Source organism: Oculina patagonica, chromosome 13 (assembly GCF_052425735.1).
Source record: "Oculina patagonica isolate OP01 chromosome 13, crgOcupat, whole genome shotgun sequence".
Classification (NCBI taxonomy): domain Eukaryota; kingdom Metazoa; phylum Cnidaria; class Anthozoa; order Scleractinia; family Oculinidae; genus Oculina; species Oculina patagonica.
Genome location: NC_135770.1, coordinates 7,418,377 through 7,442,810, shown reverse-complemented (window position 1 = coordinate 7,442,810; position 24,434 = coordinate 7,418,377). Strand labels below are relative to the sequence as shown.

General features: G+C 38.2%; 1 protein-coding gene and 1 long non-coding RNA gene across 2 annotated transcripts in view; both read right to left on the bottom strand.

Annotated features, from left to right (window-relative positions):
• Positions 1-24,434, bottom strand: part of LOC144636910 (uncharacterized) — a 45,502-nt gene that overhangs the window by 17,762 nt on the left and 3,306 nt on the right. Inside the window, exons 4-5 of the mRNA XM_078496112.1 lie at positions 24,126-24,239; positions 23,859-23,972 (exon numbers count right to left, since the gene is read on the bottom strand). Of these exons, the coding sequence (XP_078352238.1) occupies positions 23,859-23,972; positions 24,126-24,239 (228 nt within the window). The remainder of the gene's footprint in view (positions 1-23,858; positions 23,973-24,125; positions 24,240-24,434) is intronic.
• LOC144635111 (uncharacterized) lies at positions 22,017-23,158 on the bottom strand. The gene is made up of 2 exons (XR_013567310.1): positions 22,925-23,158; positions 22,017-22,507 (listed from the first exon to the last, which is right to left on the bottom strand). It is a non-coding gene; the product is annotated as an uncharacterized LOC144635111 (long non-coding RNA).

Here is a 24,434-nt window from a genome sequence, read left to right as displayed (position 1 = left end):
TGCTCGGCTCGTTCCATCAACAAACAAAAATTATTTTAAATCCGGCGGTAACTTCAAAACAACTACCAAACATAATTTGGCAGAAAAAAAAAATTGAAAGCCAGCACAAACAAACAACCAACCCAAAGCGTTTCCGAGTCAGCAACGAAAATTACAGTGAACCAAACGACAAATAAAGCATCCTTGAACCCATGACGAATAAATAACTCTGAAAGATTCAGCGACTAAAATAACTCTCAATCGGCAGCATTAAAACTAGAGCTGGCGAAAACAAAAACAAAGAATCCTAAACTCACGAGAGATACTGAAAAAAAAATTAAATATATAACAACCAAGCCATTAACTCAGCGACGTTAAATCACAAGCCACTTTAATTTCAACAAAATTAGTTAAAATTGTTTGTTTTAACTTCTTGTTCTGATTAGCCAACTTTTGTTAGGTGGCCGGGTTAGTTTAAAGTTGTTAGTATCTGATTACTGAAAAACTGCAACGCTATAAAAACTATGAACTAAGCTTTCCTCCATTTAAACGGTCTTTTGAATTCCCATTTAGAAAAACTGAATAACTAAGGTTTAAAAACTTTACAAAATACACTGAAATCTACATCGTCTCTCACTGAGCGATTTTTGCTGTGGTCATTCAATAGTTATTTCACATGCTGAGTTTAAAGGGGTTACGTCACTAGCATTTCGCATGGTCGAACCTGTTCTGAGAGTAGTGGTATGCAACCTAACCCATAAATAAACATTTTCTTTGGACATCTTAAGGAAGATGTAACCTTAATTTGCAGATAGAAGTCAAGCAACAGCTATAAAAATCGATTCTTTGAAGACGCGCGGGAACAATTTGTAAAGTCGAGCCTTATGGTGGATTTCCACTGACGCGTAAAATTTTACGTGCGTGAAAAAATTTAGAGACAATGTATGAACGGCCTGCGTAAACGTGTACGCAAGCCGTTCATACATTGTCTCTAATTTTTTTACGCACGTAAAAATTACGCGTCAGTGGAAATCCACCATAAGGCCCGGTTCAGACACCGATCTTTTCATGAGCCGAACCAAATTCCTTGAATTAAGTACGTGAAATGATCGGCGTCTGAATCAAATGAGAACGGCTATTTCAATTTGGAACGGCTCACCCGTTCTTCCAGCCTGGCTTGGCCGAGAATTTCGCCTGTGGAACGCCTTCGGAACTACTTTGATTCAGACGCCGTACTTTTCATGTGCCGATCCTAATTCATAAATTATTATAATGTATTTTGCCGGCAGTTTGACTGGTTTTATTGGAACTGTATTAGGAACGGTCTCGGAACGGCCAAAAAGTACGGCGTCTGAATCAATAGGCGTACTTTTGTCAATTTGGGTCGGTCCAAATTTGAATTTTGTTTGGCTCATGAAAAGTACGGCGTCTGAACCGTGCCTTCATTTTTCGAATTGTAATCCATTTCCATCTGAGCCATCTGCAGCCAAAGACGCTTGTTAACAGTTATAGAGCTTTAATATGTTAATTTTCAATTAGAGTGGAGCATTATTTTTTCCGTTTCCTGCGACGCTACTGATTATAGATTTTGGCTGTTAAAAAATCTGCCAGAATTATTGGTTACTATTCAATTATGACGTGTAAAGCGAGGTTGCCCCATGAACTATCTCACCTGTTTCACAAAGACTTCCTGTGTAGCCGGGAACACAATCACAATGGTATTCATTTTCACCATAATTCGGAACACACTTTGCACCGTTTTGACATGGAAAGCTTGAGCATGGTGTCTGTGGACAAAATCCTAGTTCTTAATACTTATTCTCTTCTTGAAAAAGAAATAAAACCAATTCCTGCATAACTAGCTTATTTTTTTGCCCGTTGGCTTTCAACTTTCACTAAACACTGCTTTTTTTCTTAAGTTAAAATAAACTATATATAATTAATTACCAAAGCAATTATGACTACTTATTTTGGATTTACTAGTCTGTAAAGACTGCAAGCAGACTTCTAAAAAGTTTTGTTGGACTTCAAGGAGAGTGTCGAAGCTGAACTTGAAACCAACAAACAAAACAAAATTTCTCTCGCATTTTTTTCTTCTATGTTAAAAAAAAGATGAAGAGAACATAAATATATTTCATCGTAATTCAACTGAAATAAGGCAAAGAAAATCAGGTCGACTAATCGAAGCGTATAAACCGGGCTTGTACTGAAAAAAAGAACAAACAAAATTGCACTTTGTTTTCGGGAAATTATATCAAATTAATTTAAACAAAATATCTGAAATCGGGAAGGCATTGCAACCTTTTTTTTCTCTCTCTAAAAATTAGAGTTCTTTTATATAAGAACTCAACTAGAGGATTGAAAGAATCAAAATTAAGTTTTTTTTTTACCTTGATGCTGTAATGGTGGTATTCGTGTGAGCTGACCAGCTGGCCTGGGTTTGCAGAGTACTTGTCTTCGTTTAACAACTCACATCGGTATTTTCCATCTGAACGAGGAGACGAGGCGACGTTAAACGAAGAACATGGCGGACTGTTGACACAGCTCAGAGCGCATTCTCTGTAATTGCTCACAAGAGTAGATGAACCAACTGATACTTGAAGACGATGGAACTTGTCAACTGCAAAGTTTCCATACGATACTCGATTTCCCTGTACATGAACATCTCGCTTTAAACCACGGCTTCCATCGATATAGTTATGAGCCACAACTGGCGCGAAAAGAAGGGTCAAAAGTAGAGAAAGGGGCTGTAAACTAAATGTTTCTTCTGACATTCCTTGTATTCCCTCAGCCTTAAAAAAAAAAAACAGCCCTTGTCACACAACAGATCCGCAAAATGAACCTCTGCAATTTCAAGTGTCGCCTAAAGCTTTGAATCAGAATTGTTAATTATTAATGTCATAAGTAAAGGCAAGGTAAATTAGGTATACAAACCTTTGTCTTTAACAATGAGTATTACTGATAATTTTAATTGGTATTAAACGCTTTCAATTCAGTAGAAGTGCTTATTTAGCACTTGATTTATCTTCTTTTACTGGAATCGTAATGTGCCCCACACTTACATTATTGGGACTCATTTTCGCGTAATTTTGCAATTTTCGCGATTTAAAAAAAAAAATCGCAAACTTAAAGCAACGCGAAAAAAAATTCCGCTAACTTTAAGGTTGCGAAATTTAATTCCTACCTCGTTTCTATAGTTTGGTTTTGTTATAAGAAGTGTAAAATAATAATGGAATTCTCGAAATAAAATCTGTTTTTCAGTTAATTTTCGCGAAAATTAATTCCCTAAGGAAATAATTTTGCACCCAAATCGCAAAAATAAAGACCAGCGAAATATGCGACCTTTTTTCCCCTAATTTAAGTGCCCGCGAAAATTAGTACCAATTTAAAGGCCCCGTCCACATTAATCCGGATAAATTAAAAAACGGAGGAATTTGCAAACGCCGTATAAAATATTTCCGTCGACACTAGTCCGGATAAATTTGAAAACGCATCTATTTTGTTCAAAAACGGCTACAATGCGTTTTCAAATATATATATACCAACTTTGAAGAGCGTTTTCGAAAAGTTCCGCTTTCAAAATGTTAATTTTCGGGAAATAAATCCAGTTTAAAGAGCGTTTTCGAAAAGTTCCGTTTTCGGTGGAGAATTTATCCGGCTAAGTGTGGATGGTTGTCCAAACCAGAGAAAAAAGGAAATACTATTGTCTAAATCTTAACTTTAATTGGTATTTCACGCTTTCAATTAATAAAGTTCTAATTTGGGGCAATAGAAGACTCGCATTGTATTATACAATTCAGTGTTCCTACTTCACACTGAGATTCAAATGACTTTTAAAACTTGAAAAAGAAAGAAAACCCAACAACAGACAATAATTCTGCAATAAAGTATGCGCTTGAAGCGAATTTTAAGATAGCATTTGCTAAATTAATGAGCGAAAGAAAAACTCGAACACTGTACTGGATAAGTTGAAAAGATGGAACTGCCCAAAAGGTGCCAAGCCAAGCATCAAGTTTCATACATGTTTTTACCTGTACATTGTTTTTATTGTTCTCCTAGTAGTGAAACAAAATTATGCCGATACGTTTCACAAGAAGCAAAGTTACTCTTTTTCGTAAGCTCTAGAAATGTTGTGAGCGAAAATCTCTATTTTTTTTAAGAATTTCCGGACAAAAAGGTTAAAATCGAATTTTTTTATTATGCCAAAAAGACCCTTTAGGTGAACTATTATTGAAAATATTATGTAAAACTTCCAGCGAGTTTATTTTTTGAGAAAACGAGGAAAGTTTTTAAATCGAGCTCATGCTGTCTGAACGCCGAGGAAAACTAATTTATTGACAGAAATTTCGTGGCATTTTCGATGCGCTCGTTCTCAAGTTCAGAAACTTGCCTTGAGTTCATTTTTACATGAGTATTTAACCATCCTTAGGTCTTTATTTTAAACAGAAAATCTTTCCGAAATATGTATAGTAATTGTTGACACATTTTTACCGCGTTAAAAATTCTATTGATCGCAATTTAATTTACACACCGAATTTGACCTAACTTCGGAGGGCAAGAACTCCAAAGGTATACGCTTCCATCGGTAAAACATAGGTTCTTTGGAAATCCGTAAAAAAATGAGTGCGCTAGCAAGAAAAATATGCAGGCATTTTTGACATGTTTTCGCCATAATTTTCATTCTGCAGTCAACCGGGTAATGTCGACCTAAATTGTTAAAACGAATTAAATTTGGTCTTATGCTTCGCCGTTATCAGTTTCAATGAGTTTAATTTTTTGCTTCAAAAAATAAAATATCCGCGCTCCACACAAACTATAACAAATTAAAAAATAATAATATATTTATTTATATTGCACAATTATCCATGTAAAAATTTTCAATTGCACTCAATCTTGGACGAAACCTGTTGAGACAAACGCATTTCACAGATTTTCCGCGAACGTCTCAAATTGCAATGTTATTACCCACAACAAAAATTAGTGGAAATTAGCGAAGTGAGTCAACCATTTTTATTCGCGCTTTCGAATAAATCGCTATCCTGTAAATAGCGCAGTATGTATTTTTGTCATTTATCCACTGGATAGCGATATATCTGATGGAGAGCGTTATATGCCGCCGTTCAACAACTGTGCAATGCTTACAATTATTTAAAAACCGTTGAGAAAAAATAACACTAGAAGACTTTGAGCACAGCACAAGAGCTTCAAGCGATTTTTCACCGGCAATTTTAAAACTGTTTCTTCTCGGATAGTGTGTGTATCATATCTAAGTCACCAGTTTTTGTCGTAAAGTTACAATTAGAACAACATGTTTAGCCGACAATGAACTTCTCGACGTTGGCTTAATGTCGTTCTCAAGTCAAAGTCTGATATCAAATGGAAATATACTACTGCTGAAAATAAACAATAGATTGAACTGTGAAATTCACATATTATAATTAGCTTAACAAAGGGTTTGGCGCTTATTCATTAGTCTGTGTACTAGGTTGTATATGCAAATTTGGATGAATTTTCTCAGTACATTTAGTGTTCTCACAGACAAAACGTAAACATTCATTTTTCCCTTGGCACTTTCGTTCTTTGTATGTGAAACTCAACTGAACAAAACTATCATCAAAGTCAACAGCTTGTTGGAAACTATGTGATGTTTGCGTTGCTGAATCAGAGTAGGAGATTTAAAATTCATATTTGGCCATCGAAACGCGCAGCATATAAGAGAGATCAATCTTGACGTTATACGGCAAACGTCAAACGCAAGTTTGCCTTTCATTTTGCTACCTACCGTTTTTATCGTTTAAAAGAAAAACCCACACACAACAAAAAAACTACTTTCCGCGCACGAACGGCAGACGGCAGAAGTTGAATTTTTGCTGTTCGCAGGAAAAATAAGCGTCGTGCTTAACTTCTATAATGACAGACAACCGAACGCCTGAATCAAAAAAGTTTCGCCGGACTTGTAATAAATTTCACTGGCGCAGAGTAATTTTAACTGACTGCGCACTCGATTTCAGCCAGTTTCCGGCGGAAGTTAATTAATTATACAAGTATACACAGGCACAATTTTGCTTTCAACCCATGGGATTCCCGAGGCGGCGAAGTGGCATCGCTGCGTGCGATGACACGCGTGCGATGACACGCGTGCGATGACACGCGTGCGATGACACGCGTGCGATGACACGCGTGCGATGACACGCGTGCGATGACACGCGTGCCATGACACGCGTGCGATGACACGCGTGCGATGACACGCGTGCCATGACACGCGTGCCATGACACGCGTGCCATGACACGCGTGCCATGACACGCGTGCGATGACACGCGTGCCATGACACGCGTGCCATGACACGCGTACCATGACACGCGTGCCATGACACGCGTGCGATGACACGCGTGCGATGACACGCGTGCGATGACACGCGTGCGATGACACGCGTTCCATGACACGCGTGCGATGACACGCGTGCGATGACACGCGTGCGATGACACGCGTGCCATGACACGCGTGCCATGACACGCGTGCGATGACACGCGTGCGATGACACGCGTGCGATGACACGCGTGCCATGACACGCGTGCCATGACACGCGTGCGATGACACGCGTGCCATGACACGCGTGCCATGACACGCGTACCATGACACGCGTGCGATGACACGCGTGCGATGACACGCGTGCGATGACACGCGTGCGATGACACGCGTGCGATGACACGCGTGCGATGACACGCGTGCGATGACACGCGTTCCATGACACGCGTGCGATGACACGCGTGCGATGACACGCGTGCGATGACACGCGTGCCATGACACGCGTGCCATGACACGCGTGCGATGACACGCGTGCGATGACACGCGTGCGATGACACGCGTGCGATGACACGCGTGCCATGACACGCGTGCCATGACACGCGTGCCATGACACGCGTGCCATGACACGCGTGCCATGACACGCGTGCGATGACACGCGTGCGATGACACGCGTGCGATAACACGCGTGCGATGACACGCGTGCCATGACACGCGTGCCATGACACGCGTGCGATGACACGCGTGCGATGACACGCGTGCGATGACACGCGTGCGATGACACGCGTGCCATGACACGCGTGCAGTGACACGCGTGCGATGACACGCGTGCGATGACACGCGTGCGATGACACGCGTGCAATGACACGCGTGCCATAACACGCGTGCAGTGACACGCGTGCGATGACATGCGTGCGATGACACGTGTGTTATTGCACGCGTGTTATTGCACGCGTGCGATGACACGCGTGCCATGACACGCGTGCCATGACACGGGTACCATGACACGCGTGCCATGACACGGGTACCTTGACACGTGTGCATTGCCACGCGTGCGATGACAAGATTTAAGATTACAAAACATTATTTTTTGGCTTTCACGTGTCACAACAAGCATGCCATTCACAGTTCATGGCAATATTATTTTAAAATCACGAACGAATCAAAGAGAATAGAAACGTACAATCGCGTTTCACAAGAAACCGCCATATAGCCCCTTATTAACGACGTCATTTACGACAGAAAGTTCATTGAGTTTTTTAAATGCGCCCATAAAACTTTTAATATTATTATTAACTTTCCATAATGTATTACATCTTAAGAGGAGAAAGACTACAGTGAACAATACTTACATTAATATTTTCAGCTTATGAAGTAAACAAAGCGCAAAAGATATTGCTGCCTTTAAACACAATCTCTTCGTTTAGGTAAAACTGAAACCCGCCCAGATCGTGTATTTCTTTAGTCTCTCGTCAACACGTATTTGAGGATGTTAAATGCACTACAGTGAAAACCCGCGAGTATTATAAGAACCTGTATTTTCCCAAGTTAGCCTAAACAGGTTCTTACATAAATCAGTGTTAATTAGCACAAATTTAGGCTAGTTTAGGTTCTTAATAGGTTCTTATTTTCTGAAGAGAAATTTGCATTGTTGTTAATAGAATTTCTAGTGGTGCCCAGCCTTTTCCTTTTATTTTTATTTTTGTGATTGTATCATTAATAGTTTTTTACGATTTTCAACATTGGCATTTACATTGCAAATGGAGTGATGGGGCTCCTAGGTGTCTTCAAAGATGATCCAAAATATCAACTTATCTTATTTTCCTAAAAGTAAACATTTTTATTATATAAAAATCAGTGAAATACCAGGAAATCTTTCGCGCGAAAAAATCATATCCTTACACGTGAAAATAACATGTTTTTTTCACATGTGAAGATATCGAATTCGAAACATTTTCTGACAAGTTTGACCTGTTTCAATGCTGAATGAGCCAAAGTAAATTAATAAAAAGTCGTAACATCTTTGAATCTTTCTCGGCAATTTTTGGATATCTTCGGTAATTTTCGGAAAAGTTCGGAAAATGTTCGGAAACATTCTTACCACCTTTGGACAACATTTTTCAAATCTTCAGAAATCTTCGGAAAATGGTCGGCAATCTTCGGAAAATGATTAAAAACATCGTAATTAGTACGTAATAAACAGAATATTACATGGTTGTTTGAAGATATGATCAAATCGATATCCCACTGCGCTCACTCGTGATATTTATTTGAACACTCGAAGATGAATTTCATATCTCGGCACAACCATCTAATATCCTCTATTTAATCAGTTGTAGAAAATAAGAACCTATTTTTCAAATTTTAGGAGGTTCTTATGAAGAGGGTGTCTTACTGGAAAATTTTAGCGTAGCTCCCAACAGCCAGAAGGGACGCAGAGCAGAGCCTCATATCCATAGAAATTTTTTAATTCTAATTTTAATTCTAATTATAATTCTAATTTTAATTTTAATTTTAATTTTAATTTTAATTTTAATTTTAATTTTAATTTTAATTTTAATTTTAATTTTAATTTTAATTTTAATTTTAATTTTAATTTTAATTTTAATTTTAATTTTAATTTTAATTTTAATTTTAATTTTAATTTTAATTTTAATTTTAATTTTAATTTTAATTTTAATTTTAATTTTAATTTAAGGTAAAGGCATTTTTGCCGCTGACGACGTTGCTGAATCAATGCCTGAAAGCACGGCGAACTAGCGGGTTCTATACACTTTAATTTAAACTGGGAAAACATTTGAAACTCTTTAAATTGAGTGAAACCTATTGACAAAAAAATCATAAAATGCAAAGATTGGTGGCGTTGAATGCGATGGTGTTCAAGTAATAGCCAGAATATGTAGACTATTGAGCGATGTGCATTCTATCGAGCAAGGTTCAATACAATAAAACGGGACTTTTTTAATGTCAATAATTATCTAAAAGGTCTTAAAGCCCGGTTTTTAAAATCAATTTCTTTACTAGAAGCCCCTTTCTATTATTCCCTAGCCTTCATGCCCGCTCCTCTTGATGATGGACAATGACAATTTATGAACATAATAATAAGGTAATTTTGCGCTTTAAAAGTTAATTACTCATCCATCATATTACCTATACATTGTAACGTTTTGTAAAAATGTGTTACTAAAGGTAATTTTGCGCTTTGAAAGTTAATTACTCATTCATCATATTTACTATACATTGTAACGTATTGTAAAAATGTGTTACTAAATGAGTCCTAAATGACACTTAAACATTAGAAAGTTCAATCTATTTCCTCTTTTATATGTACCCTAGCTATAATATTAGTAAATTCGGACATTTCTGTATACTAGTTCTAAATTTATAAATGTAAATTTTTTACAAATGAAATTCTTAATTTTTAAAATAGTAGTCCACATCAGCCCTTTGGCTGCCTTTTACCCAACCTTCTATCAAATAAAGGATGTTCTTGCCTTCCGAGTCAGTTGTTATTGACGGTTTTTTGTGTTGGGTTTTCTTTTTGATTGCCTCTAAGCACAATTTCGTTTCACTGCATTAAATCAATTACCCAAGGAATATTTCCGAAGACACTCATGGGTCGTTCGCTTTTCCAGGAAGGGGTTAGAATATATAAGTGTGTGACAAAATATGCTATTAAAATGAGAAATATAGATTTGTTATCAACAAGTTAGTGTTATCAATTTAAGTGAACTCAAAAAGACTAAATTTTTTTCCAATCATCAAGCAATATCATACATTCTAAAGGATTAATTATAAACCGCTACTTCTTTCAAAACATACGTCAGCGCCGTTAGTGTACTAAGACAACTTCCAAAAAATCTAATCAATAGGCAAGTATTTGCTAATCTAGCTCCGAGGCTTGCAAAGGACTTTTTTTATTCAACTCTTAACATCGATGTAATATCATTTGTTTATTCCCCTAGGCCATATAATTAAGTAAGAATTTTAATATAGCGAAATTGGCATATTGCCTAGCTTTTGAACGGTAGACCTTAACTAGCAGGAAGAGTTTCTTACTACCGGTACAATTAAGCGGTAATGAAAACTACACCGATGCCTACATCACTTCCTTATTTAGCCTTAATGGGCATGTGCTGCTGTGGAAGTTGTGCCTTGCGTGTAGTTTTATGGGGTCTTTCGTCTTAAACATGGTGTACAAATTTTACTATTTACTGTCATAAACAGAGAGGCAGTGTGGCCAAGTGGTTAGAGGGCTGGGGTGCTCACCATTTGAAAGAAAAATCCAGTTGCTGCAACCGTTACATAATGGTAGCAATTTTCCACATGGACCGACCAACCAGTGGTTAGAGGGCTGGGGTGCTCACCATTTGAAAGAAAAATCCAGTTGGTGCAACCGTTACATAATGGTAGCAATTTTCCACATGGACCGACCACCCGGACGAGATTTCGCTAACGATGCGTAGTTCGTTGGTCAGACTGCATATATATTAAATTATATTAAATTACATAAATTGTTTGATTTAACGGCCTTTAGTCGAATGCCCTTTATTCGGAACGAAGTAGTATCGACATCGTAAGCAAAGACTGTCCGGGACCTCAGCTGGATTTTCTCTGAGAGTGAATTCTGTGAACTGCGCACGCATCCCTATTCGAGTACATCGTTTCTCCCGATGCTGGGATATGATTAAAAAAAAAAAACAGACAGGCGTGAACTGGAAAAAGGACGCCAATGCAAATCTAGGCTAACGTATTCAACAACGTGTGAAAAACACGAAAACATTTTGTATTGCAAAAACCGTTCTAGCGGTAGTCGTGAAACTTTCATTCATTATGCCCGATGCATGTTCAAATCTTGTGCTTCCTCGTGTTGATCGTCAGGGTTTCACGCACTACAAAACGCCCAGGCTCGTGCGTTTTTCACTTTCGTTGTGTTTGGCGACCCTCAAGATGATAAGAATTACTGTTACAAACAAAACCGAGAGGAGCCAGAGGTCTGAGAGGAGCTGCTAAAATGGTACCTCTGTTTTGACAACTAAAAACTGATATTTTCGACAGTTGACGGTAAAAAGACGTATGACGTTAAACCCTGTTGAGATGTTCCAGTTAACTTGCCATAGAAATCTTGTTTGTCTTGTTTCAGTTGAAAGAAATATTTCTTGCTCGAATCCTTCGTTGAGCAGAAAATTTTATAATTTACAAGTTAGAATGAAATAAACTGATTTGAGCGCTGTAGGTGTATTCGTAAAGAGCATGTTATCAATATAAAGGGTATAAACAACTCATTTTACACATCATTTATAGTCAGTTAAATAATTTTCACGTCCAGAAATTGATTTCGGTTGAAATGGGCATATTCCACTTCCGCGAATCTTCCGCTAAATCGAAAATCCCTAATGGAATTTCCGGAAAATTACCTTACCATTTGACTTCAAACCGAAATTTCCGGATGTTTTGGCTAAATGGTAAGCACCCCTAGGCCTGGACTTCAAATCTTGAGGTTTTGTCTGACCAATAGCTGGTGTAGTTCCCAGTAGTCCAGCCTCCTGCCAGTTGAGATGTTTAACCGTTTTATGTTTATTTACAATATTTGTTTCAGTGCTTTTGTCCATTGGCCCTGAAAAGCCTAATTGGGGGAGTGGTCAATTTTAGTTTTATTTATTTTATCTTTTTTTCCGCCGGAAGTGAAATTTATTGATTTATTTTTTACGAAAATGACAAACATGTACCCAAGATAATTGTCCAAACTAGTAAAAAGGATGACACTCAGATCACAGTAAATCTTGCAGTCATTGAGAACACACCAATAAAGCAACGTTGTTTCTTAGGTAGGCAAACAGCGCTAAGGGGAAAACAAAATTAAATAATATATAAAAATGTTTAAAAAAGATCTAAAAATATAAAACGATACTCTAAATTTGTGATCGCCTTCTGCGGTCTTATTCAGAGAATGATGGATTTTTGCAAGGTTCGCAGAATTCTAATAAGCTACATCGACGTTATTGTTCGTTGTCTCTCTGGGGAGCAACTAGCGATGCGTAAACCCTTGGGTAGGACGCTCTTTCGTTTATAGTGTTTTTGTCGAGGAAGGAATGCAAGGATTCCAGAAACAGTCTTTTGTTCTTGCGAACCTTGCAAACCTTTGTTCTTCTGCGAACCTTGCAAAAATCCATCATTCTCTGAAGAAGACCGCAGAAAGCGATCGAAAATTTAGAATATCGTTTTATATTTTTAGATCTGTTTTAAACATTTTTATATTTTAAGCTATGACTACAGTTCGCTCCAGCAATTATAAATAAATAATACATTAAATTTAGCCTTAACAGAACATGCCCAGTACTTTTATTCCTGCTTAGTACCTTGGCATCATTGCAGGCATATTTGCGAGTGCAAATTAATGCGGATATTATCATTGAAATGCAAAAAAAAAAAAAATTGCTCGCAGTTAAATTTGTCAATTCCTTTCGGGTCACATGTTAAAGGCATGCTTCTCGGCGACGTCTTAACTTAAATGAATCAATTTATGACACACCCATAACAACAGTTAACTGTAAAATGCATTTTGATTGTTAATATAATTAAAAAAAAAAAAAAAACAATGACCCTGCACAACCCTCGTTTACTGACTGACTGACTGATGACTGACTGACTGACTGACTGATTGACTGACGGACTCAAACATGGTGTAAAATGTAATTATTTACTGTCATACACCTGGAGGTAGTGTGGTTAAGAGTGAGTCCGCACGAGAACCATGCAGGCGAGTCTACAGCGCATCTCGCCGATTTCCCTATAATTTGGCACACTTGTGTAACTGCACTAGTACATTAACCATGTGCAATATTTTGGTTCAATTGTTTATTGTTTTGGAGAAATGCCAATCAAACTGTCAGACAGTGGAAAGTACTTAAATTTCACCTAAAAATATTCACCATGTTTGATCCCCTGCTACATGCTAAATATAAAAAGAAATGATACGAAACTTTTACATTAGACAAATCAAGTCCCGAACAATAGAAAAACGTTCAGTAAACTTGTGTCATTTGCTGTGTTTGGCTGAAAGCAAAATTCCAAATCTCCTTATTCAATTCGTATCAAAAAAGTGGGGTTTCAAAAGTCGTTGTTTGTAGACATGCGGCGTTTCTTCAATCGAATTTGAAAGTATCAATAGATTGCCAAGGAAATAGTGTCCCTATTTATCAAATAAAATCTCTGTTAAGTTTAAGAGGAATTACAGGTTCGCATCAATAAATGGTGTTAACTTCGTGACAATATGCAAATGAGCTCAACACGGAAATCGTGATAAGTTCAGAGTTTGTAAAATATAAACTAAATAGAATGTTGCTATAAGAAGTAAAACATCGTTATGAAGCTTTTTGCATAAAAATACTTTTAAATCGTTAGTAGTTTTAACTACTGAAAGTCGTTGCCTGGTAATAAGCAAATTAAACAAATTCAAACGAAGACAAAGGTCATACCGATCTGCTGGTCGTACTGCACCAATTTGAAAGATATCCCCACAAGCAAGCATCATTGCATAAAAGTCATTTCCTTCAAGTGTTTTTGACATCGCCCTCTTGGTGTGTAAGCTGCATTTTGCCGTATTTGCCAGCACCATAGTAATTTAAGAACAGATGTTATCAAAACAAGTTGGCGGCGAGGCATCAAATATAATATCCACCGATCATGAAAACCGACTTGTTTTAGAATTCGGTCGCGTGTTTTGTTCACATATAAAAAACATGTTTCCACTGCAAAGAAATTATGTAGTCATCGTTTCCATCCAGTAAGAATCTGCGGCACAAGTGGTTTTTGATGCTGTCGTTCTTCGAAGAACACTGACAATAGTTGATTGCGTGACAGACTTTATCTCTAATTTCATGTCTCAAATTTCACTCTGACTCAGATCATATTGCGATCGTCATGGCTTCGTTTATGTGCTTTCAAGAAGGACCTGACATTCAGAGGCCATATATATATATAGGATATGTATTGAGTCATCTATAAATGATCCAATACGCCACAAATCGCCATGGCTTTAATTTTCCACCGTTTTTAATTTTGAAAATCTGAAATCGAAAAATTAGCCTTTAATACCGACTTACCGTAAATAATCTTATAAACGCCAGAGATTTTTAATTTAATTAAGGGGTACATGCGGAAGTGTTAAATAAATATGAGGCGTTTAGTAGAAAAGGGGCATTCATTTCAGCAAGAGCCCATGATTTTACTCTAACTGTAACGAAACAAATAGACAAACAAGTATGTAAATATGACGCGTAGTTTGCTCCCGGATAAAGATAGGAAACAGATTTTGTGAGTAGGAGACTACTCTAATCTTTTCTAATGCAAAGCCTAAAGATGTCGTTCACAGATTGTTCGATATCGATGTGTTCATCGCATCGGGGTTAACCATGTTGGCTAGCTAGCTCCTTTTGTCCCTTCGATGTCCGAAAGAATCAATTAACTAACTAAAGAAAATTGCGCGTTTTTTACTCCATGAAACGTTAACTTGAATTTTGAGGCGAATATATTTTTTCTTTTTTTATTGAGGAGGGGGGGGGGGGTGATGGGGGGGGAGCAGGGGTGTCTATTAGACACAGGACGTTTATTAGTGGAGGCCTCTAATACAAACTTTACACCTCAGGGGGAGGCGTTTATTTGAGAGTGGGGCGTTAATTAGATCATTTACAGTATTTCACTCATTTACATTTATTCTAAGGATTGCCTACAGGAAAGATGAAATAGAACAAAAGAGTATGATTATGAGTGTCATTGAAAACGAACTTGCAACAACCTGGTCAAGGTAAAGACGAATAATGAGTTGTAAAAAGGCTCGCTGATCTACACTTATACAAATATTTAATTCCGTCGATACGTCGGTCCGTCATTCTAGCTTTAAATTAGGAAATCAGTAGGAGCACTATCAGAGATACAGGTGATTCCAAATTTGTTGAAATTGTTCTGGATCCTTGTTCCCAGGGTCTTCGTTCCCCTAAACCAGCGGTTGATAAACGAGTTTAGATATTAAATTTCGTTTCCAGAACTTGCGCATTTTCCGCCAGCCTTGACCGAACTGGGCCGTCCTATGCCCTCTGGGCCATTTATGGTTCCGGTTTAATTGTGCGCATGCATCGGAGACTTGAGATGGAATGATCCGTTCTCGCTCCCAAATCTACGATCCTTCTGTTCTGCGCCAGGGATCGAGACCTCTGCCGTTAATGTCTGTTAAGCTACGCAACGAATTGAAGGCGGGGTTTGGCTGGGAATGAAAAGGGATAAGGCACCAGCGGAGTAGCCCCGAGGCGAAAGCGGAAACCCGACTGAGAGGTAAGTGCTTGGACGGTTGCTATAGAAACCGGCTCCACATCGAGGCCCTTTGGGTCACACTAGGGCTTTCCACAAGTTGCTCGGCAACTTTGGCATTTTTTCATGTTTCGAGCAACTTTTCCCCCTTGGAGCAACTTTTTTCCTCTTGAGCAACTTGTTGCATTTTGAGCAATTTCCAGACCGAAGATTTCCGAAGATTATACGAGTGCTGTTCTAAGGCTAAACGAACGTTTCCGAAGACTTACGAAGTTTGCCGAAGATTTTCGAGGGACATCTGCAGACGTTTCAACATTCGGCTCATTCTGCATTAAAACATTACAAAACTCGTCAGCAAACATGACGTCATCGATATCTTCACGATTTTTCCCAGTTAAAGGAATCCTTGTTACTTAACAAAATAATATTCCCTTTAATATGTTATTTAGATACTTTTGCTGTAAAATTGCTTAAAACTGCTTTGAAGATCTTACTCTCAAAGGGAAATTAGCATATCTTTAGAAAAAATTCTTTTGGTTAGAAGTAGCGTTTTGGATTTTTTGGAGCAACTTTCGAGCAACCTTTATTATCTGAAGCAACGTTTTTGGATTTTTGGAGCAACTTTTTAAGATATTACGGGCAACTTTTTGGGAAATCTCGAGCAACTTGTGGAAAGCCAGTGGAGAGCACGGATGAAAGAAAGAAGGATATAGTGAAGGCTAGAGCAACGAAAAAGAAACTACTTGCAGCAAGCGAGCAGAATGCAAATATACGCGTCAGCATGACGACATGTCGACAGCGCACGAAAGACATGATCCACGAGGGCGAGGCTGCACCAGGCACGAACTCAAACCAGTTTAAATTCGTGCGACTGATCGCAGTAACAAAATGAGTGAAAGGAGCCTTGTCGCAGCGTGTGTGCACTTCTGCAACAAAATATAAACTAACCAATGAAAGAGCTTCATGTATTGAATTCAAAAACTAGTTTACATTCTTCCTCTTCCAAATTCGCTGCAGGTGCACCGCACAAACGCCTTGTTGCAGGGACTTTTTGAAGTAGTACACACGAAGCGATTTGTCGCAGAGAACCTCACTTAAGATTTATTAGTACTTCATTAGTGTTTTCATTAATTTGAAAGTAATGTTGTGTATAACCTACTTTAACTTTTCCATATACCGTAAAATTCCGGTTATTAGCCCCCCCCGCTTATAAGCCCTCCCGGTTATAGGCCCATCTACCTGGAAACAAAAAATTACATCCGATTATAAGCTCCCCCCCCCCCCGGATATGAGCCCCCTCTGCCGGATGACAGTACTGAACAGGGCTAAATGTTGGTTTATTGTGTGTTTTCAACTTAAAAACGTATTTCGATCAACACTCCCGTGGCTCTTTGCGAAACGTTTTTTTCATTCCGCTTATAAGCCCTCCCGAATATAAGCCCCTCCGCTTATAAGCCCATCCAAAACCCCTTACGAAGTTGTATAAGCCCAGGGCTTATAACCAGAATTCTACGGTATCACATTGATCTGCAATATGGCATATGCATGAACAGGAGCTAGAGAGATGGTGGATATAACCTCAGTGTATAAGGATTGAGTGAAGTCCAATTGGGTATGTAATTATACGCGTCATTAACAAAATCGAACTGCGCAGTCGTTCGATTTTGTTAACAAGGCCTTTGAAAGACCTTTCAATTGGCATTAAAGGTTTTCACATCCACACTATAAATCAAACCTTCAGTTAGGGACGCAACATTATTTTTTTGGAGTAGTGGACAAGTAGGGTCAAAAATCCTGAAAAAAATTTGTTTGCAATAGCAAAATGCCCACATAAATTGTTTGAAGACATCAAAAAACATTGTCTGCAGAAAGATGCAGCTGGAAAAATTGTTTGGACAGAGAGCGCCACGGAAAGAAATCGTCTGTACTGTACTATACTACGCTTCGAGTAAAACAATGCAATGGTCCATTCCAGAGTTTCGATCGAGCACTGAGGCAAGTCTTGAGAGACTGGGTACTAGTCCAAAACAACATGGCGCCCGGGTGAAAAGCGACTTACCAGGCTTATGAAAATGTGAAGTACTGAGGCCATCGCTTACGAGAAAAGTGGAAACTAAATCCTTGCAGAATTGTTTGTGAACATTATAACTACCATGTAGACAGGAGTGAGCGACGTTTTCTCTTTCCAATCTGCACGTGAAGATACGCTTGAATTCGATCGATGATGAACATGTCAAGTGGCTTGTTTACCTTTTCTCACGCCGTAAGTCTGTATTTATGGGCACTTAATAGCCGGATAATTAACATCACGAACCACTTTAGATGCCAAAAGGTTTATTGGATTTATGTAAGCGGTATTTCTCACATCCTCAGCCGACCTATCCATCATGTTATGAAACTCGTTCTAAAACTTTCAGAACTTTGTTTTTGTTTTGCTCACATGTACCACATTTTTGTACGCTAAAATCATACGTGCCGATTGAACTTAACATACTTCTTTTGACTTTAATTTATTATTTAGTAAATGTTTTACAAAATAATGGCTATTGGAACCATCAGAATAACGCCGCATCGGCGATATTTAAACGTAATTTTACCCTAAAGTCTCTAGTGTCACACATTGCCCGAAATACCTTATTTTTAAAATAGGTTTACTACCTAACCAGAAAGCGATGGAAAAAATTGATGATATCATTTAAATTGTACTAGGTGATACTTATTACAGTGGTATTTTTATATGGAAAGCTTCAATTCTTGCAGAGATATTTTGGTCGAAAGATGGGTCAAAATTTGGGTATTTTTTGGCTCAAAACCGAACATGGGCACGTTGACCACGATATCTTCCACACGTTAAAGAATTTTGCGATAATATTCTACCTAGAGCATTATCATCTCAATATGTAACCCCATGCAAAATATAAAGGAAATCTGAGAGGGTCGATGTAGACTCAAATTTTAATATTGCATGGATTTCATATGGACCCTCTCTTAAGTGTTTAGAGAGCTGGACTTTAAAACTGGAGATTATGGATTCAAGTTTTGATCTGACAGCCCGTTGGGTAGTTGCTAGTAGTCGAAAGTTCAACTCCATAACCAACTGGTCTGTTTCCTTAACTTCCAGTTGTCATTTTAAACAATGCTATGTTTTTATTTACAATATTCAATTTTTCTTTCATTGGGAAGTGATCAATTAAGATTTATCTTTGTGTCAACTTTTCTTCCTCAGAAGTGTTATTTATTATAATGAAAATGACATACATGTACTCAAATATTTATCAAAACTAGTAAGCAAGATGACACTCAGATCACAGTTAATCTCGCGCTCTAAGCGCAAGCCAAACAAGCAACCCTGTTGTTTCTTAGCTAGGGAAACAGCCGTAAGGGTAACACAAAATAACGACAAAAATACCAGTGTATATCTTACTAACGATGGTTTATGCTCTTTCTCTTTTTCCTGTCTTGTCAATAGTCCTCCCTTAATGAGCTGCCTTGCCTGAGCTCTGTTTATAATGGTAATAGGACTGAGTGGAGTCCAATTCGGTCTGTAATCATACGAGTGATTAACAAAATCGCACGGCCACGAAGCGGGAGTCAGATTTGTTTAACCAAGAGTATGACAGACAGAATTGGACGACACGAAGTCATGTTACCAATTAATCAAAACTATAACACAATTTGAGAAAGAAACTAACCTTCGGTTGAATAGTCTTTATGAATACTAAAAAAAACACATAACAGTCTACTCAACAAATGCACAACAACAACGCGCGCAAAATGACGCGTAAACTGTCCTATTACACTGTCCAATTACAGCATGACGCGTACACTGTCCTATTAGTGCTCAAATCGAGCAACTGATAACCAATTAATCACGTTCGAGAATTCTGTTATAGTTTTGATTAACTGGGAAACAATAAACAAAAAAGTGTCTGAAGTGAAATGGCTATATTGGTTTAAACCCATAGCCGCTTTAATCAAAATATCAACTTCAAAACTTTGATACATAGTTAAGCCTAGTAAATGTGTGGCCAAAGAAAACGCCACTGAAAAAATGTACTACAAACAAGAACAGTGGCCAGGAGATGGGAAGGAGGAGGAGTGAAAAAATCTTTCAAGAAGCTGAAGCTGATAACTGAAGATGAACATGAATTGCACTCACATGGCTTGAATGATCACGTGACCCTCATTTGTCCTTTAGGGGAGGCAAGACTAATTACAATATACTCCTCCACAATGTCAAAGCCACTTTAAAAAGAAGTTATTATATGCGTCAAGAAGAAAGGGACATAAATCCTATTTGCAGAGGAATATTTTTTTCCTCTGCTGTTTACTGCCTTACAAACACGTGTGGTGGATACCAGCCATCACCAGTGTTAGTGTAGGGTTTACGCGTTGTGTGATCAAAGCACTCGTAGCAAGTCTTTGATCCAGACCAGTATTCAATCGCAGCGCAATTTGAACAGTGTTGTTGTTTGCATTCCTCGGCTGTAATACCTCTTATGATCTCTCTCCGATTGTCGATGCTGCCACACCATTCAGGGGTATAATCGAGCCATGATTGTTCTAAATAAAAAAAAAAAAACGAAGAAAATACAGCGGCGTGAATAAAAATGACTTACATTTGGTTACTCGTCCCCACGCGCCGTTGAGAAATAAAAGCGCTCACTGTGTCCATAGTTAGTAGAGGTGACTGGTTAGGAAAACCGGCAAACATCAAAGAAGCAACTCTTTGTTACGTTTTTCGCGTGGTCACGTGATCCTGACCGTGCACACAGAAATCAACAAAACAAGATGGCGGATGGATATGCGAGCGGATAGAGAAACAAATCGTTAGATATTAGGTCAAATTTACAGATTAAGAAGTTCAGATTTGTATGATTTCAAAGTTTAGTGTGTCAAGATAGTTATGCCCGGCGATAACTGTTCTGTGTTCGGTTGCGGATCGTGCAGAAGGATAAAAGGTATCGGAATTTGGAAGCTGCCTGCAACGAAAGATGAGGCCCACAAGAAGTGGAGAGAAGACTGGCTCGCTGAAATCACCACGACAAGGGAAAGCGACCATGACTTCAAAGCTTTACTGGCCAACGATCGGGTGTTTACCTGTGAGAAACACTTCGAAGCCGAAGACATCGAAATATGTAAGTCTTGACTCCGAAGTACTTTGAACTTTTGTTGTCAAAGCTTCCATTAATTTTGTTGATTCTGGTCAATTCGTGGCGAATCTACAGTTCGATTACCGTGTTTTGGTTACTACAACCATGGCTCAATTGTGAGTGTGTTTAAAATATCTGTCTTTTGATTTACGTTGCAGTTCATTCGAAAAAAAATGACAGTGTCCTGTCAGAGTGGCAACACTAGAGGTCGAAAGGACAAAACACGAGCTTGGGAACAGGTCACTGATCTGAAGTTACCATGCCGAAAAAAGCAGAAAGCAAATTAAGTCACAACTGTGTTAGTGCCAGTACTTTCATATAGCAGTTATTTTATTTGGCCATTCATAGTAGGCCTTTTACCACAAGGCATGAACTGTACATTATGTATTATAGCTCACAGTTGAAGAAAGAATTTTCATTTTGCTTATTTATACAAGAAAAGGTTTTTGCTTTTAGTTCAAATTTCATACAACCCTTAAAGTCCTAAGATTGATCAAAATCAAATTTCTCCTTGAAATGACAATGATATTTGGTATGTGTATTGAAAGTTGAAATTAATTCTCCTAAATTTATTGCAAGAAATGCATAGATAACACTAAGGAGAATTTTTATGTTGATCATTGGGCTTTAATGTTGGGATAAGGTAAAAACTTAACTGCCTCTTTGGCCTTTTGAAGTAGGCCATCAACCGCATGGCATCTAGTGTACATTATGTAATATAGGAACAGAGTTACCGGTAACTCATGTTATAGTTGTGGAAGAAATTTTGTAGTGCTTTTTGCAATAGGAAAAAAATTGTTTATTTTGACTCTTCAAAGTCCCAAGATTGTTCAAATTCAAGTTTCTCCTTGCACAATCAATGCATCTGTTTCACCTATCAGGCAATGAGACTTTACTAATGGGACGGTTTATTGAAAGTACAAATACATTTTCCTGCTATTACTGAAAAAAAAAATATTGATCATGGGTCTTTATTGTTTAGTGATCAGGTAAAAATGTAAAGCATCCCTCTTGCAGAGCCACTCCAGGGTTACGAGTAAAAAGTGATAGCTGGCATTTCAATTTTCAAATTGAGTTTTTTTATTTATAACATAAAAATGGAATAAAAGTTTGATTACAATTATTTAGAGTAAATGACAAGGAGTATAATTTGACCTTTAAGAGTTCATAGTTCTGATATAAGCATGAAAATTAAAATTGTTCTCACAGGTAACATGTACATGTACTGTGAATAGGGGTACTCATCGAATAAAAACAAAACAATATGCATTAACAACAGTCTCAGTCACCTCTTTGTTGTTCGTTCTCGTTACAACTTCTACTGATTTCCTTGCGAAGCGCCTTCGCTTTAGTATGCTTTGCCTTGATCTTATAGCGATGAACTATATCCGGCCTTGACAAAAGCGAACGAGCGCACAAATACATACAAGCTCACAATTCCATGCAAGACATTCTTGCAAACATGGCAGTCTGGTTCAAGTTCTGCACTTGATATAATTGAGTTATAGTTGGCAATGATGTCACTATCAATAATTGCCTTGTGAAAACTAATTGCCCCCTTCTTCAAGCTGTTGGTACAAATATCTGCTCAACTCATTCCTTAAATATGCAGCAAACATTTTACTTTCTAACACATTGCAAGAAGGTTCGGGCTTAAATGTTGCTGCTGTTCGCTGTTGTGTTTTGCAGCCTTGTGTCTCTCGTAACTTCCTCTTGTTTTATACTTTTTTCCACAGTCATTGCAAACAATTTCGTGGTGCTCAACCTACAAAAATATCACCAAAAACGATTACATTAATAACTTTTCGCGAAGAATTTGGATGGCTTTTCTGGATTTTCAGCTGGATTTTCTGGAAAGCTTTCCGCGACTCACTGAAGTATCGTAAAGAAATTATCTGCTACAAATTTTAACACTCGAACCGAATATAAACATGTTGCTATTACCCAGACCGCTTGAACTTCGACACCAAGCTTTCATTTAAGCATTTCTTGATTCATAGGGATCCCAGAGAAAATTTATGTCGACGAAAAGGCAATAAATAGGCTTAGATTTTAGGCAAGAGTTGCTTGGATTCCGTTTGTTGACACAGGTTATACGAGTCGCGATCGTGCAGTCAAAGTGAAACAAATTTAAGCTTGGCAGTGCAAAAGTACGGCTCAAAATTACAATCTTTATACTTACATTACCAACTGCGACCGAAATTTGCTCTTCTATATCTTCATCTCCTTTACAATTCCTATAATTGTCTCTGAGTCTTCTCCCAAAACAAACAACTCGGCTGCACTGTCCGCCATCTTGAAAGAAACTGTGCACGGTCGGAGTCACGTGATGGGTCGGTTCAACATCGGCGGCCGCGCTATTGTTTTGCCCTTTGAAGTGTGCCGGTTTTCCTAACCAGTCCCCTCTACTAACTATGCTGTGTCTGATGCGTAAAAAAAAATTAAGTGAAAAGGACTGATGAGGTCATTCCAACTGAATCAAACAGTCGTGCAACAAGTCTCTTATTAGACAAGCCTGCTTGTCTCAAAGAAAATCCTCCGCGGAATTTTCTGTAATGACCTCGCTACGCTCTGTCCTTACTCCCAATACTGTTAGTCGATATTGTCCTAATATGGTCCTCGGGCTTGATTAATAAGATGTATATCATGCAATAATTATGAGATTTGCTATGCCGTCAGTACTCGAAAATAGACGAAGTTTTTGCCAGTCTGGTAGTTAACTAGGGCGCATCCCCGCGGCTGGCCTGACTCGTTCCCAGTCATCTTTGGAGTCTAGGAATACTAGGAAGACTGAAAGAAACTGAACACGGGGGGAATCATGGGAATGAAGAACAAAAGCCTTTGCGTCTTGCTATTTTCGCATAAGAGACGACTGGGGACGAGTCGGGCGGCCGACAGTTCCAAACCTATGCTTTTGTACTTTAGCCGCAATTTTTTTTAATAAAATAAATTTTATTAATACAAAGGAAACACAAAAAATTCAAAACAAAAAGATTAAGAGCAAGGTACGTGAGATACCGAAGGCCACAATCTTTTCCTTATCTTATCCACGCAGGACAATGAGTGGCATAATTATTGAGTTAGAACAGTACAGTATGTATACTACTCACGTGAACTACTCTGGCAATGAACTCCAGCGTATCCCGGCTGACAGTTACAAACATATCCGTTTACCTGGTCAACACACGTCGCTCCGTTTAAACAAGGATTGCTGGAACATTCGTTGATATCTGCGAGAATATACGTATAAAAGGGTCTATTTAGGTAATAATAACGTAAAGCTGCGAACGGCTAATTTTCATGCTGAGTCTATAAACAAAGCGTTATAAGGTCTCTGTTATTAACTGCGTTTACTGATCATCGGAAATAGATGGAATACTTACTTGTCTGACAGTAAGTCGCAGCGTATCCCGGCCGACAGTAACAAACATATCCGTTAACCTGGTCAACACACGTGGCTCCGTTTAAACACGGATTACTGGAACATTCGTTGATATCTGCGTAAATATAAAACGAAATATAAACATATTTCTAAATAAAATGGGTTATCTAAAAACATAAAGCATTCTACTCAATAGATTTTGGTTGTCGTTTCCAACGCGAAAATTATTTTTCATTGCAGTTTTTACCGAATTTGACTTTGCTTTGTGGGGTATGGGAGAACTGGGAAGGTGGTATTTGAAGTAGAATTT